The 16757-nt window shown below is 41.4% G+C and overlaps 1 protein-coding gene across 1 annotated transcript; it reads right to left on the reverse strand.

Moving 5' to 3' along the window:
* Window positions 1-3121: 3121 nt before the first annotated feature.
* ska3 (spindle and kinetochore associated complex subunit 3) lies at window positions 3122-9509 on the reverse strand. The gene is made up of 11 exons (XM_022741101.1): window positions 9392-9509; window positions 9222-9283; window positions 8011-8182; window positions 6718-7168; window positions 6516-6580; window positions 6049-6200; window positions 5739-5945; window positions 5134-5325; window positions 4822-4901; window positions 4383-4510; window positions 3122-3759 (listed from the first exon to the last, which is right to left on the reverse strand). Exons 1-11 carry the CDS (start codon window positions 9507-9509, stop codon window positions 3602-3604), a joined length of 1785 nt encoding a protein of 594 aa, XP_022596822.1. The 3' UTR covers window positions 3122-3601.
* Between the last annotated feature and the right edge of the window lie 7248 nt (window positions 9510-16757).

A 16757-nucleotide genomic window follows, 5' to 3' on the forward strand; every position in this document is an offset into this window, starting at 1 on the left:
ACCGCAGACCTGCCCTGCCCCTGCAGGAACAACAAAGCATTGGCCGCCTCCACGCGTGCTTCCTGCTTGTCCAGGATCTCTAAGGCACCTGGCTCCTTCATCTCTGGGGACAAGGGAGCTGTCGTGAACACAGAAGGAACATAATCTGGCGAACGCGGATTCTTCACCTGTTTACCTGCGTGTAGAAAGACAGGATGTAGAAAAGGGGGAGGCGGTGGTGAATAATAAGAAAAATGTGGAAAAATGGAAGTGTCTGTTTATGGCACTTCCCCCGGTAACAGACTAGTTTAGTCAGTACAGTTTGAGGGCAAATTGTGGTGGGAAAGCAGCCATGTTTTTTTCCCTGTCCAAGCTGGTACATTGTTTGACAAAAGCTGAAAGAGTGACAGTTTTTAGGGTTCGGTTTAGGATCTGTCTTAGAAGGGTTTGTTGTAGGTGTGACAATTTAGCGCATGTTCTCACGGCAAGTTATACCTCCACGTATGAAGTTACTATACATATGTATGATTTTGCACAAACAAAATGTTCATTCTAAGCTAATGCATCCATGAAGGTTTTTTCTTTTAACAAGAACTTTACATCAGCAACTTGGAAAACTGCAATATTAGAAACATCCAGTCATTGGAGTGAGTGAGTAAATTATGGAACGAAGAGATGTGGAATTAACAGTTTTTGAAAATAATAGTCAATAACCAGAAAATTAATTGCCAACTATTTTGATAATCAATCATTCACTAATTTTTTCAAGTAAAAATACCAAACATTTGCTGGTTCTCAAATGTAGTGATTTGATGATTTTCTTTGTTGTTAACTGAATATCTTTGCATTTTGGAATATAGGTTGGACAAAACAATATATCTGAAGACATCACCTTTGACTCTGGGAAACCGTGACATTTCAATTAATCAAGAAATGAATCTGCAGATATCAAAAATAATCCTTAGTTGCAGCCCTAGTTAACTTTGAAGTATTTACTAAACAGGCTTTACCAGTCTCTTGTACTAATTAATTGGGGGGAAAAAACTGGCTTAAGTCATTTAAATGTGAGTTAATGAACTGTATTTCGTTTGGTATTATTCCTTTTGCAATAAATCAAATTCAAGTTTGATTATCAAATTAATCTTGATATTTATGGCCTCACAGCTGCACATAGTTTTGGTTCGCCATTAAATATACCTGAAACTAATTTCTTTTTTTGATTTTAGCTTCAAGTCTATTTAAAGACGTCAAATTGGTTTCTATAACTTAAGAGAACGACTGGATAATAAAAAATAGATGATGCACATAATTTGATAGTGTAGAAAACAATTAGATTAAAGCCTAAATCAAGCGTATTAGCCACTGAAATTACACCAAATATGACACTGTACCCATTTGAATTTAATCAAACCATCAATCTTTAGAAATATCCCTAATCCACTGGTAGCAAAACTCAGAAAGAAAACGCACTTCGAATCTCTCTGTCTGTGGAATTTCAGCAACATTAATCTGACCCGGATCAAAACAAACAGTGGTCTACTTTCTGTTTCGGAGTTGTGCTGCATCCATACCTGAGATGAAGTGAGTACTACACAGCCGACTGCCGTCGTTCGGCACCCAGCCCTCTCGGTTCACAGCAGCTATCCAGCGCTGCTTCCTCTCGGGGTCCCGCGGGAAACGGTAGAAAGATAAGGTGGTGCCTGGTGTCCTTCTGTTCCTACAGCCTGCCACCACACATGTGTGAACCATAGTAAGGCCACGGAGAAGCGTGGAGGTGTGCGCTGCTATTTGTTGGGTGTTTTGACTCCCAAAATGGTGGCCGACGAGAGGGTGGGGAAAAAAAGGGAAAAAACGGTAGTAACGTCATTAACGGTCGTTTGCATTCAACGGTCTGATTGGATCGTTTTCAGGCGACGTCACTGAAATGAGATCTTTACTCACGCGGTGCTACAACAACGCCAACGGTCTGCAATGTTAGCAAATGGGTCTAAATATGGTGGAAATAACCAAAATGTCAACTATTGGTGGTTTCAGGAGGCGGATAAGATTAATTAACAACAATAAGTCACCGCGGGAGAAAGCGTCTACGTAGCTGTTAACTGACTACCTTTGATGTATAACTGACTTTAGCAATCATGACCCTGGCTTCCTGCTTTTAGCAAACTTCATAGTACCATCAGTGATAACATGGTGGTCGTACCAGACTTCACATACACTACACGGCCTTAAGTATGCGGACACTTATGGTTTAGGGTTATTCATGATCTGAAATATGCAATTAGAGGGTCAAAGAAGCATGGACGGATTATGAAACTCTGGGCCCCTGGGCAAAGATAGTCATAAAAGGCCCCCCAACCTCTCATACACAAGAGCAAGACCCCCAGATTGAAAGAGACAAACACATTTTTTTTTACATCTCTTTGTGTCCGTGTGATCATTTTGCATCTGTAGCTGTTTGTGTTTTTAGTAGTTTTGCATCTGTTGTTTTGCATCTCTTTGTGGCCTTTTGCATCTCATTAGTAGTTGTTTTTGTGTTAGTTTGTTTCCATTTTCTGTGGTCGTTTTATCACCTTTTTGTGCCTGTTCGAGATCGTTTTGCATCCCTTTGTGGTCATTTTGTGTCTCTATGAAACTTTTTTTTAAATCTCTGTCTCCTTGAGGATGTTTTGCATGTCTGTGTAATGATTTTGCATCTCTTTCTAGTCATTCGATTGACTTACAACAAGAACAGCCACTGCAAACAGAGGCTCTTACTCATGCAAAGAAGGGAAGTCTTGATGCTACATCATACAGTGATTGAGATCGAAAGGACTGTGACCTTGGAAACAGCAGCCGATAAAACAAATTCACTACAGGATCCAATTGTAGCTGTTCTGGAGCTTTGGAAGTGTATCATATGATCTTCCTGAACAAATAGAGTTTGCCCAGTTTCCATTGAATTATAGATTTTAAGATCAATCACAGGATATATGGAAAAACAGTGGCAGGTGCCGGTTGGTCAGAGAGAAATACAGTGGGCAAAATTACTACTTCAAAAATGATATACAAGGTATTATACACCTGTTAAACCTCAAAAACTGGGACTCATGAATGACTATTACTGTTTATATTGTGTTTATGTGATATTTTATTTACACTTGGCCTTTTATCTTTTTTACATTTTTACAGTAGCTACTGTATGTGCCCACATTTGTTTTAGGAAGTGTTTCTTTAGCATCAATCATTAATGCTGTAGACTAGAGTTCAAGTCATGAGCTTATACTGAGTTAATACTCATATCACCTTTTATCCACCATTAGTTAAATGTTTCTTTAAAGTTAAATATCCTAAAGCTTTAAATGTAATACACAGTTAATAGTCTCTGGAGAGCTCATTTCCATATCATGTGCAGAAATGTGTTATGATTTATTATATACATGTCAGCTTATATTCAGATCCATCAAATTATAGAAGTTCAAGTTATTGACCAGCCATGCATCAGAGCTATTTAAAATCTGGCCAAAAAAAAAGATAGAAATGTTACCACGCCTGCTTTCTGGATGTACGAGCAGGTTTTTGAGAGTCTGGATGAGACTAGATTTCTGCTCCCAATTGGACAATGTGTAATGTATCCAAGCAACCTTCAGGTGTGTGCACTCAGTTTGTAAACAGAGGTGTCCCTGGCTCCTCCCACTTGCTCCAGCCTCTTGAGCTCAGCTAGACAGAGGATGTATATTGGGGTCTTTGTTCCAAGATTGGTGATCCTCTTCAGGTCCTCCATCTGAAGCTCAGTTTTTTCTCCTGCAGGGGGCGCCACAGAACAGCAACTGATTAGATGAAATTTACATGACAGTTGAATATATACCATATGATTTCCACTGGAGTTGCACTGTGGTTGTTTGATGTGAAATGACCTTGTTACTTGAGCCTTTACAAGCAGTCTATTAAATCACACTATGTATTTCCAGCCTTTATGGTCACATAGTGGTAGTGAAAACAAGGTTAAAGGTTGAAGGTGTAGGTGGCCTGTTATCAGTGGTTACAGTGGAGTTTATTGATCCAGCTGATGTGGTTAATGCCTGCTGCTGTAACTGGGGTCACACTGATTGCTGTGAGTTTACACAGGTGAGTGTGACATCATAGATACCATGTAATACAGTCATGCAGTGTAAGATAAAATACTCATGTGTTGCCGTCTGATCCTTTTGATGTGATGAACTACATGAGAAAATGTGTATTCTACTCCATGGTTATTGGCTGAGAGGGGTTCTGGCCAAACTACTGGCACCATGGACATCAAAAATCAATATCACAGTAACTAAAATACAATAAACTGATTATAAATACAACAGATTAGCACAGAGCTTCTTTACAAATAAAACATTGTTTATTAACTTTGCTCATGAGTGCACTGCGGCACTGACCGTGAAACTTTGCTGTGAACTTGTTGATGTTGTGGACGACCTGGTTGAGGTTGTACAGCGTCATCTGCCTCAGGTAGCTGGGTAAACTCTGAAACTCACTCTCTGACACCACAGGCATACTCGCAGCGCTGGGAAGAGGACACGTTACAATTAAAATCTTGATTTGAAAACCACAGGACTGAAGGACATCAGGACAGAACAAGATGGAGGGAAAAAACAAAACAAAAACAAGAAACACCCCAAAACTCCCAAATCTATTGAATATATATGAAATGATACTAGATCCTTCAGTATCTTCAACCAATATTCTTTTCTGATTTCATCTGGTCTTTAACTTTAGTAAGGAGAGGCTATAAAATAAATCCTAGTGAAGGCGTTGCCACCTCACCTACAGCATTTCCTCAGTCCCAAGTGAGTGTTAAGTGGTTTTCTTTTTCACCTGTTTTCATGTTTTTCTGGTCGGACATTTGGGTGCACAACCGCCACGTCAGTCTTCTTCAACTGAGCCTGGGACACAAGCTACAAAATAAAAGACATTTTAAATGAAAAAGGAACAAGAGCAAGAACAAGAACAAGAACAAGAACAACAACAACAACAACAACAAAAAACAGGCATAAAACCAAAGTCTCCTTGGGAGGCAGGGAAATCAAAACTGCCAGCAATACACAGCGTCTGCAGTTCATCAGCTATGACAACACTACAGGTCTTTTTAGCTGTAAGATGCGCTTTTAATGGGAATGAACAACTTACTTTACAGATGTCCTGTGTAACAGAGCTGAGGTCAGGCATCTCTGGGGTGCTGGGCTCCTCGTAGGCCATCCTGATGCGAGGTGTCCCCAAGCTGAACTCCTGGGTGGGTCCGTCCAGCTCCAGACGGTTGACAGTGGGCTCCTTGGTCACCTTGTCATGCCCGCTGGTCTTCTTTGGGATTTTTGCACTTCTCTGGGAAGTAAACATGAGACAGGTAAAACATTAAACAAACCAAACAAATGAAATGATCTTTTCATATGAAGTCCTTGTTTCACTGCACAGGAGTCAAAAGCAAATTTGAGAAATTTCAGCTCATTTCTGTTGTTAAATTTACCAAAAAAGTTTCAGATACTTAATAATAATAAAAGAAACTTGGAACAGTTGAGGGCTTGAGTGCCTTGCTAAAGGGCACTTGAGCCAGGGATGGTGAGGGTTGATTTAACCACACTGAGCAACTGACTTATCAGGCTGCAAGAAGAGGAATCACCACAACCCTCAGACCAAAGGGTTGTGAATTTCTGACTGTGATTGGAAAGACTTTAGGCAATCACCAGCCTTGAGTCACAGGTCCACTGCTGCTTTACTAATCTTTCCTTTGGTCTTACAGTTTGTAGAGAATTTCCCAGAAGAGACTCCAGGTTTGGCATCTCCGGCATCTGCTTGTCCTCCACACCCATGATAGACATCTCTGGCACATTGTACTCCCAGGAGCGTTTGGAGCCGGCTGCTCCGTTATGAGTGGGCGTTGCAAGTTTAAAGGTGTGGTTGTCATCATCTGCCTCCATGGTGATCGGCTCGGGCTGCTGCGCACTCTGTGAACACATGCGAATGCACAAAGGATGAAGAATTAAATGTTAAAAATGTTACATATAATGTATAAATGTTACACACAAACACACACACACACCTTTATACCTTTTTGTTGCTGACAAGTCGGTTCAAGTATGGGGTTTGAAACGCTGGCACCTCAGGGGTGGTAGGCAGGTGTCCAGGGCAAACAGGGGATTCTGGGTCACCACTGACTTGCGCAGGTGGGGAGCAGTGACTGTTTGTCTTTTTGATTTTGAACCCCGGGGTACAAAACACAGGTGGTTTCGGGGACTCCAAGTTCTCTGCTGATGGCGTTAAGAAGAATGTGATAAAGGAGGAATAACACAACATGTTTAATTTCAGGGCTTTCTGTTATTCTCATGCGACACTAGTGTTGGAAAATTATAAACAATACTGAGGAGTGGGTTAAACCTGAGGCTGCTTGGTCAGGAACGAGGTCCTTAATAATACTGAACGTAAGAAAAAGGAGGAGGAGGAGGAGGAGGTGCAACAAATATAATAAACCCTCCTGAGGAGAAACAGAGGTAAAGTTAGTAGTCGAGGCATTTTCCTACCTTTTGTCTGCAAACTCTCCCTCAAAGAGTCCACTGGTGGTTCAGGTTTGTCTTGTGAGGGTCTGTTAAAGCAGAGGACACTCATAAAGCAGCAATAAGCAGCAACTATAGACTCCTGAGAGAACTACTGCAAGTCCGGCATGTTGCCAGCAGAGGTCGATAAAGATCACATACTGCTTGAAATGTTATCAGGCTTTACCTTTGGGGCTTTTCAACGTTCTTCCGGAGCAGATCCATGGTGAAGTCGTTGTTCAGACACATGGTGTGCTCCGAGATGCCAAAGTCATGCATCTGGGGCGTCTGCAGCTCGTCATCGTCCATCCGCAGGGCGCATTTGGGAGTTAAGGGCATGGGTGGTGGTGCGGGTGTGTTGAGTGAGGGGTGAGGGAGGCTCATCTCGGGCATAGGGGGCACTTCAGAGCACCACTCTGCCCCAGCTAGAGCTCTCTTCAGCTGCATCTCAGACAGACCAAAGTCAGAAAGCTGCGGGGTTCGCAGCACGTCAGCAAAGGGCGGCGGCCCCACTTTTACAGGTGATGAGGATTGATCATCTCCAGCCTCCTCCCCGCTTCCCTCTTCTCCTTCAGTTGACTTACTTCTATTCTCTTCTGCTACTTGATCTTCAGCATCTGACTCCTGACCCACGTCTTCTGCACAAGATAAAGTCACAATAAAAACACATTTTGAGTGCATATTGTTTCCTGTAGTGAATAGTTAAGAGCAGTAGACATAATGAAGCTGTTGCTCTGTCATTAGCTTAGCTGTGGTTTAAGGTTAGGGTCAGGTTGTGGTCAGAAGCTGCAGTTTGAACTGCACCTGTGTAACCTGAACTAGGTTGTTGTGTTCTGTAGAAAGTACCTAAACTCCTGTAGAGGTCACTGTATCTGAGGTTTTACTAAAACCTGTTGCAGACCTGGTTTAACTAAGGTTTTACTAAGGTAAATTTCAGTATAAGGACAGACAGATAGAGAATTTCAAATCTTTTACCATGTATGCTCTTTTAAAAGAAAGGCTACAACAAAGTGTCAAAGTTATAAAATTATAGTGTCACTTCTACCTCAATAAATTTTTGATGGGGAAAACAGGGTAACTTATTATCTGACAAAGATAACAACCATTTAATTAATGCACTGCCACAAGTCCAGTGCCTGCTGTATGCACCAATTCCCACAGCAGTTTTAGTGTAATACTGCAGTAGATCAAAAGGAAACACAGAGGGCAGAAGTGCTACAGTGTGATGTACATTTGATATATAAGAATTTATCAATATTCTAATATCAATATAGTTAGAATATTACTTTGTTTGTTCTCGCTTTTTCAAATCTGAAAACATAACGGGGAATGGTTTCTAACTTTATGTGATTCAGTGGTGGAACTTAATATCGTTGTACAACAATGTGGAAATGAGTGTGGAAATACTGTAGAACTTAGTGCAGATCAAACTCCAACCCAATCTCTACAGACTTAATACTTTCTATTAACTGTTACTTACTGCTTGGTCTCTGGGCGTCTTTGGGAGCGTCGTACCCATACTTTTCCCAGCATCCCTTCAGAACCTGGATGTCCTGAGTGACCTTCTGCTCCATCACTCTGCAGGCCTTAATGAAGCTGCTCACCTCATTCTCCTTTGCTTTCTGCTGAGTCAACTGACTCTGGATCTGCCCCTGCATGAGGACAGACCGGATCCATTAGTACACTCCTTTCAAAAGTTAACAGTTACACAGATTGTTATAAACATGGTGTTTTAGAAACAGGCTGAATGAAACATTTTAAAAACTTTTACATATAAAAATTCCTTATATTTTCAAATATTGGTTTGTAATATTTTATTATATGGTATCTGACAGTTTATTGGACAAATGGCTTAAGCAATCATTCAAATAACAACAGATTCATTGATTGGGCATTTCAGAATTTTTCTTTTTCAACAAGAATACTTTATTGTTATTGATTAGTCTAGGATGTTTAATCAGCAGCTTTTCAGAGCAGTGTGATCTATACAGCTGTCACTCTTGCACCAAACTTAATTTCAAATCTGTCAATTTGAGGATGCTGCTATTTTATACTTCTACTCCAGAGATAAACACTGCACTTTTTACTCCACTACAACTGACAGGTATATTCCTTGTCACATTTCATGTCTGTAAGGAGACATTTCTATTTAAACTTAGAATTGTGTGTATTGGAATTTAGTTTTTTCTTCATTCTTATTTCATTAATCATCTCACAACCCCTTCAGGAAATCACTGGACTAAACCACCTTACTGTATATAAATAAGTTAAAACTAGCTCCACTTTGACCAGTACAATACTGCCTATAGATTGATGCACCAGCATTTACATGTAATAATGTCACGCATAATAATGTACCATTAACAAAGATCATTTTACTGTAGAAGCAGTACTTTTACTTTAAGATACTTTAAATACATTTCGCTGATAATACTTTACTTTTGCTTGAGTAGGATTTTGAAAAATGAATTTCCATTTGTAATTGAATATTTTTACATTTACATATTCGCACTTTTACATAAGCAAAATATCCGATTACTTCTTCCCCCACTATTATAACTGACTAACTTTAATGTACTGAGCAGCGTAATATTTGGCGTATTTGAGCTAAGTGGCTGCTATTCCGTTAAACGACGCTGCCTTAAAAAATATCAGATTAATGAAGTTTCCATCATGACGTCGTCGTCGTACCTTTAGGTTCCCGACCTCACAGTTCAGTTCGTGGTATGCTCGCATCGCTTTGGCAGCGGTGTCTGAAATAAGAAATGAACTGGTATTGACATGTAGCAGCTAGCTGAATGATTTATCCGTACTTTGAAGAGGCCGGACAACATGCTCGCTTTTGCCGGTGTGTCACTCACCGCTGTCCCCGTCGTCGTTGTTGCGGTTTTCAAACGAGTGCTGGAGCTTGGCAGTTTCCGATTCTAGAGTCACGGCCAGCTTTCTCAGCTTCGTGAAGAACCGTGTCGTCGAGTCCATTTTCAGACAGGAGTCTAAATTATCTAAACAATTACAAATTCATGCAATTAACACGGCCGGACGAGCCGTTTGTTTACCTTCTCTCCTCTGACAGGAATAACTTTTCGATTTTGGCGCCTCGGCGTTTTCCGGCATCAATCGGAAGTTCCTTCTTCTTCTTCTTGTGCTCAGCTTCCAAATTGTCTCATTCGCGCCCCCTATGTTGACATTTGGAACTGAACGAAGATTAGTGAAAAAAATAATTCATGTAATTTCATTCAACATAATTTTATTTTAGCTTATTTTTATCTTCTATTTTATGTTGTTTTAATCATATCATATATTAAATTATATTTATGTGCCTTTTTTATTGTGTTGTATCTCATAATTGATGAAAGACAAAAATGTAAAAGTATAAGTTAATAAATAAATTTATAATAATCTGTTTATGCTTAATGTAAAACAATGAATTGTCCAAGCACATTTACTCAAGTACTGCACTTAAGTACAAATTTGAGGTATTTGTACTTTACTTGATTGTTATCTTTTCATGCAACTTTATATTTATTACATGTACTTTACAACATATATCTGTCAGCTATAACTATTTGTTGCAAAGTAAGATTTTACATATAAAACATAGATTAATCTATCCAGCAGTATGATCAGTCAGGGCTGAAATGATTTGTCACCTCAGACAAAATTAATGGAGACACAAAATCATTTGAGTAATTTTTCATGCAAAAATGGCAAAAGTTTCACGATTTCAGCTTGTCAAATGTGATGGTTAGCTGCCTTTTATTTTATAGGCCTATTTGTCCAGCAGTTAGACAAGACATTGCAAAAGTTTGGCTCACTTTGACCTCTGGCTGAATTAGATGGTGATTTGTCATTTTTTCTGAAGTTGTACAAACTAAACAATCACTGTTGATTCAATTGAGAAAATAATCAGCAGTTCAATAAATAATGAAAATAATCATTAAGCAATACAATCTAAACTGTCATTTTTCATTACACAACGTGAAAAACTGCAGAAGAATTACACTTCATGCACGGACCCCCTGAGGTCCTCATTTATTTGTCTTCAATCCCCACAGATTAAACGGTCGTGTGAAGAGTTCTACCTCTTAACTAACTATAAATTTCCTATCATGGATCATTATTTTGTTTTACTCCAATCATCCTGTGGAGTTCGGACAGAACAGTAGGTGTGTAGATGTCTTATCAGATTTGCTGGTTGTTAAGGAGAGAGTATAAATATTGGACAAACTGTGAAGGTCAGTACAGACCTGAGACAGAACAACTGAGGTGAGTTAGAGAGAGCTCAACAGGTTTCAGGTGTGGTCTGGTAAATGGGTTATTAGATGAGTGAATAGATTTACACCAATTTCAATCATTTTCTAAAAAATGGCAAACATTTCTTACATAAGTTATTAGGGATGTGGAGTTAATTCTTCGACTTTCTCTTTAGCTTTTGTCAGTACAAAGCTCTGGAGCCATGGCGATGTTTGGGAAAGTTTTGGAGCCAGTGGGCTACATGCAAACTGTGAGGTGAGTTTTAAATATCATAAATCACATAGTGAGTAATTTCCTGTTTAAAAAGCAAATAATGTGTTTTCCAAATGCATTTCCTTCCCATATGACGACCTGTCACTGCTCATATCACGCGCTCAAAGTAAATCAGGATTGTGTGTGTGTGTGTGTGTGTGTGTGTGTGTTGTTCAGGGTCCTGGTTCAGGGCATCTGCTCCTATCTGGGCGGCAGCGCCACAGCGGAGGAGACGGAGTTGGCCAAGAAGAACCTGGACCACATCGATCAGGAGCTGGGAGCGACGGGTCACGGCCTGCTGGATGACCAGGAAGTCCACGGACTGGAGGACGACCTGGCAGTGGTCTACTACCAACTGGGCACAGCTGTGAGGAAACTGTCCCTGAATCAGATGCATGCAGTTATACTGAGTACAGTCAGCTACTTGTCTCTGGAGGGAAGGTCCAAGCCCACTGTTTATTAGTCTGTGCATTTAAGAGGAAAAAGACGTGACATTGTCAACTTGCAGTCCCTCCTGTGAACGGTAGGGATTTAAGGTTCTGCTCAAGGACAAACAACAAATCAGGGACTTTATTTCCCCTGATGAGTGATGTGAACTTAAAACACACAGATGCAGGCATCAGATGTTTCACTGCTAGTTTGACCTGTAGCTGTTGTCTGAGGTGAAACTGTCCTTGAGCAGCCTTGAGATCAACTTCCTTACCTCGTCTCATGAAGAACACAAACAGAAAACAAAGGAGTCAGTCATAGAATTAAAGAATTAAAGCTGAACAATGTGCTGCAGAGAAGAAAATGTGTATATACAGCTCATTTGACTGAAGCACAAGATTTCGTGTTTTTACAAAAGGCCTGTAAGGTGGAGCTGACCTTGAGGAGTAGCAAGCACTCTGCCAGTTTCCCTACACTGATGCAAGGCTGTGACTGAACTCATCATGCTAAGTGTATTATGTAAATGTAGATATGTGACCAGATGTATGATTGAAGCATCTGTTTAGTTGTGCCAGACTTAGTATTAACAGGCTTATGCCTTTTATTTTGTAATCATTCTAAAATGTTAATAGAAAATGTTTTTCTTTCACGTATTTATTTTTTTACTGACGTGAGAATATGAAAGAAAATGTGGCTCCTCATCAACAAGGAACAACTACAACAAGCAGAAATTTAAAAAAAGGGGGTGGCAGCAGGGTGGAGGATTAAATTCTGGCTTTGGAATTTGTCATTTTCAAGTCTTCTTGCTCTAAAAATAAACTTGTATTTCACTTTCAGTCCCTTTTAAAAACACTGAAGATGTCCTGTGAGACTCATTAATAGGCCATGAGGGTTTGTTGGTTGATATAGGATGAAATGACATAAGTCTACAAAGGTAAAAAGAGATAAATATGGTGGAGAATCAAACCTATTGGCAACACGATCATCATTATTGTGATATGTTCTAAGAAGGAAACCTGCAGATTCAACCAACCACTGTCCTCTGAGCGCATCCGAACGAACTCAAGTTTTAAACCTTAACAATGGTTGCAAGTGTTGAAAAGCCTCCTGCCACCTCCCACCTCCAGCTAATACGAGCAGGGCATCAGTGGAGAGGTGTTAATATTAGTAAAACTTCATGAAGAAACGTGAAAAACAACCACAAAGAGACACAAAATGACCACAAAGAATGTAGAATAACCACAAACACCACAAGGAGATGAAAGATGACCACAAAGAGATGCATAACAAACACAAAGAGATGTAAAATGAAATGCAAGACAAGACATGAATCATATTATTTCTTACTCATCTAAAAGTTTCCCTAAAAGTGACCCTTTTATCTTAAAGAGAAAGAGACCTGTCATCCCTGCTTGTTCCAGGTGAGGGCCCAGTCAGACTTCACCAAGAAGGAGACGGAGGTGTTCCTGCAGTACGTGAAGGACTACCGCCTGGAGAGGCAGCTGACGGCGCTCTACAACCGTCTGATGGGAGTGTCGGCGCTGACCGACCAGCCCACCCTGCTGGAGGAGCTCATACTGACCCGCAAGCCCAAACGCTGGGAGCTGAGGGAGTTCTGCGTCAAGGTTGGTGAAGGTGCAGGGGATAATGTGGAGGGGCCGGGGAGTCTCTGTGTTCAACTCATTTCTCCCTACAGGGTTCATTAAAGTTTCATTTTGTCTTATCTTACAAGTCTTTATACAGAGTCACGCACCCCGGCTTAAGTACAGCAGGAGGAAGCCTGAGGTGACACAGCTATCATCCTCGTGCACACATATGTAGGAAGGAATAAAAATGACGGAGAGGAAAAAGGACATTTGCACAGAAAACTTTTTAAACTGCTGATCTGTCATCTGTTTATATTCTTAAATGGCAACACATCTAAGAATTAAGAATCTATTTCAGATGGCATTTCATGAAAATAATGCAAATACACTCAATCTCTTTGAGGACAAGTTTATAATTAAAAAAGCATTGAGGAGCACAGCTGTACAGGATTAAAAATTCAGTTTCCAGACCAAAAAGATAAATGTGACAGAAAAACATCGAGGTCCTGTGAGGAATGAAGCATGCTGCATCTATCTTCTTGGTATGAAAATAAACTGAATATTTAATGTAGGAGAGCTGTAACCTTCTGTTGTCTTTCTTGTGAGCTGAGTTGGCAAGTTCCTTTCGCCTACACTGTTGTAGAAAAACAAAAAAACAAAAAAAACAAAAGGAGTTTTTTCATCCACTAAAAGGAGGGACAACAGAGTGCTGCGATGGCTGAGCAGGCTTTAGGGTTAAAATTAAAACCTGAATACTCTGAAACATCACATGACTGTGGTGTAACTGTAATGTCACAGGTTTGAGCACCACACATGTACACACTTCCTTTTTTTTCTTTTTTTTTTGTGCATATGATCAAAGTTCTCTGTCCTATTTCTTACATAAAAACTACAGACGACAGGATGGTCCACTCACTTTTTAAAAAAATAAAAAGTCACTGTGTCCATTAGTCCATCTGTCATTCTGTAGTGCCCTCGAGCAAGACACACAGAACCAGCCTGCTCCCTAATGAGCGTCCACTTCGAGAGGAAATGGACCTTGGACATTGCAGCAGTCACAGGCTTGCTTGTTACATAAGATTAATTTTGCATTTATCTTATAGATAAAACTGTCGGCACGACTTACGTTGCACCAGCATTTACGATATGTGAGGTCATTTTAAAGGCAGTGTGAGGACTATACAAAGTGTTGGCACGTTCAAAACAGCTGTTTTTCTTCACTGTTGTAAAGACAGGGTTTTCATCCTGGAAACTCTAATTAGTCCATAGTCGACTAATCAAGGGGCTTTAGGGCTAGACTCAGTGGATGAGCCTTAATGCTGAAGCAATTTCAGCTTGAAATTGGTGCTGAAGGAGCGATCTGTTTGTGCACTGCTCTTTTCAAGGACTTGTTTGCACTGTGACCTGATTTGCATAAATGCACTGAGTGAGATAAAAGCCCGGTGATTTCACTGAGCCGCAAAGAATTGGGCTAAATTTGCCCTCACGCTGCGGTCGGAGTGAATCTCAGTGAAAATTACCCAATAAACAATTTGATGCAACGAACGTAAGTTGATCCTGTTGTAAGGAGCCGAGGAATCCACGGCGCTTTGAGACAAAGGGCAGCGACATCTATGACTGACTCTAATGATCAAAGTCACCGCCTCCAGACCCGGAGAACGTGACCTTGTTGAGCAAAGAAACCACAGCTACGTTTCTTTAACCTTGTAAAACTTATCATATACAAACACGTTGTTGTTGATAAGTTTTTGTGTCATGCTGGATTTTTCTCTCCCGGTGGCACAAGAACTCCGAAGATGTCTTTTCTTTTTTTGTAAATCAGACAAACTATAAAGTACACTTCAAATCGGATGAGTAATTCAAAACTAAAATAACCGTGCCCCCATTTATTTTCATGCTTGAAACTCTCTTTGACGTCAACAAAAAGATCTGCAGAGGCTGACAGACTCCCTGTTCTAACCTGGGATAACGTTTCATAGCGCTCTTTCTTTACAATGAGTCTGTGACATCTGCGAGGTTTATTTTGAGGAAAGAGAGGAGCGTGGACGGCCTCACGGGGGCCAAGTGGTCACTTCGGCTTGAGAGAATGAGCCAGAACAGTCGTAACCAGCCTCTGTTGTGCTGTAATGACGAGATCTGGAAACATTTTTCAGGTCAGTGTCGTCGCCAGAAATCCCAGATGGGTTGGTGTACTGCTAAAGACAATACAGCGTCATAGACAGCTCATTAAAACTGTGCTAGGCCTGACTTTCATGTAAACTACACCAGACAAAATTAGCAAATCTGACAGCAACAGAGGAGAACATCTCATTTTCACTAACGAAGAGGCTAATGATGCATTAAAAATATGTGCTGGTGTTGGGTACGGCCGCTTCTCTGCTCATGGGAAATGACTATCTACTAGAACCTGAAATCCAAACCTCTGCCTAGTGAGTGACTGCTCTGTGCAGAGGAGGCAGCAGTCAGCTGTTATCTCTCCTGGAAGTGTTTGGCGTTAGAGTCGGTGAAAAGAAAGCAAACTTTAGTACGTTCTGATGGCCCAGGAACTATCAAAGCTGAAACTGCAACAGAAGGTCACTGACTGATCAAACTTGCACACAGCATTCAATCAGCTTGCAAGAATGACAGAAATTATAAATTGTATTAAAGCACATATGCTCTGTGTGTGTGCAAATGACAAACATCTCCTCACTATTTAATCTGTTATTGGTCTAATTTACCGTTTCTGTGGCTAAGAGGAAAAGGGCGAATTTCTAAAAAAGGACTGTCAGTTCCTGAGGCTCCATTAGACCGTTAAAGGACTATTAGAGGATTTCTGTAGCCACAACCTTTAGACTCTGAACATGTTAAAACTATTTTATCTAAACCACAGTTTGAAAGCGCGTTCTTTCTCCTTTTCCTCCTCTCTCTGTGAACAGATAAACTTTGTCCTGGGCACCGGTCTGCTGTGTCTCTTCACGCAGGCTTCTCTGACAGGCAGAGATCAGGCTCTGCTGATGAAGACCTGGTCCGACCGCATGGGCGCCCTCTACAGGAAGATGAAGAACACGGGTGGCCGCTGCCTGGGATACTTTATGGAGCAGGCGGAAGAGGACATTCGACAACAGCTCCATGAAGCCGTGCAGAACCGCGCACCCCCTGAAGACGCAGCCACGAGCATCCTGAAGACCCTGGAGAAGAACTACGATTGGCTGCGCTGGGCGGTGATGCTCCACCCCACTGTGGGACCCTTGGAGGAGGGCGAGATGGACGAGAAGAACGAGAAGGAGGAGAAGGAGGAGAAGGAGGAGAAGACCGAGGAGGCGCAGGAACAAAAGGAAGCTCCCCCGGCAGAACAGAAGCCCAACAATTTCCTGTCTGTGGCGTCTGAAGCTCCAATCCCCCATGTGATGGCGTGCTACCGTGACACTCCCACTTCGCTGGACAAGAGCCGCATCCACCAGCTCATCGTGGACCTGGAGTGGAAGATCCCCAACCCGCCCCCTGAGGTGTACGCTTCCATCGAGGAGGACCCGGGCAGGGCGCGGCGCTACCTGGCCTCACGCATGCTGAAGAAGCTGCAGGAGGGGCTGGGGTCCGGCGTGGCCGTCCACGTGGTGCCGGGCAGGATGGAGATGAAGTGCAACTTCCCCCCAGCCTCCTACTACCTCTACGAGTACAAACACCGTCTGGCCTCGGGCACCGTGTGCGTGTTTGGATGAAAGGG

The sequence above is a fragment of the Seriola dumerili genome, unplaced genomic scaffold, assembly GCF_002260705.1.
Source record: "Seriola dumerili isolate Sdu_G_001 unplaced genomic scaffold, Sdu_1.0 BDQW01000052.1, whole genome shotgun sequence".
NCBI classification, from domain to species: Eukaryota; Metazoa; Chordata; class Actinopteri; order Carangiformes; family Carangidae; genus Seriola; species Seriola dumerili.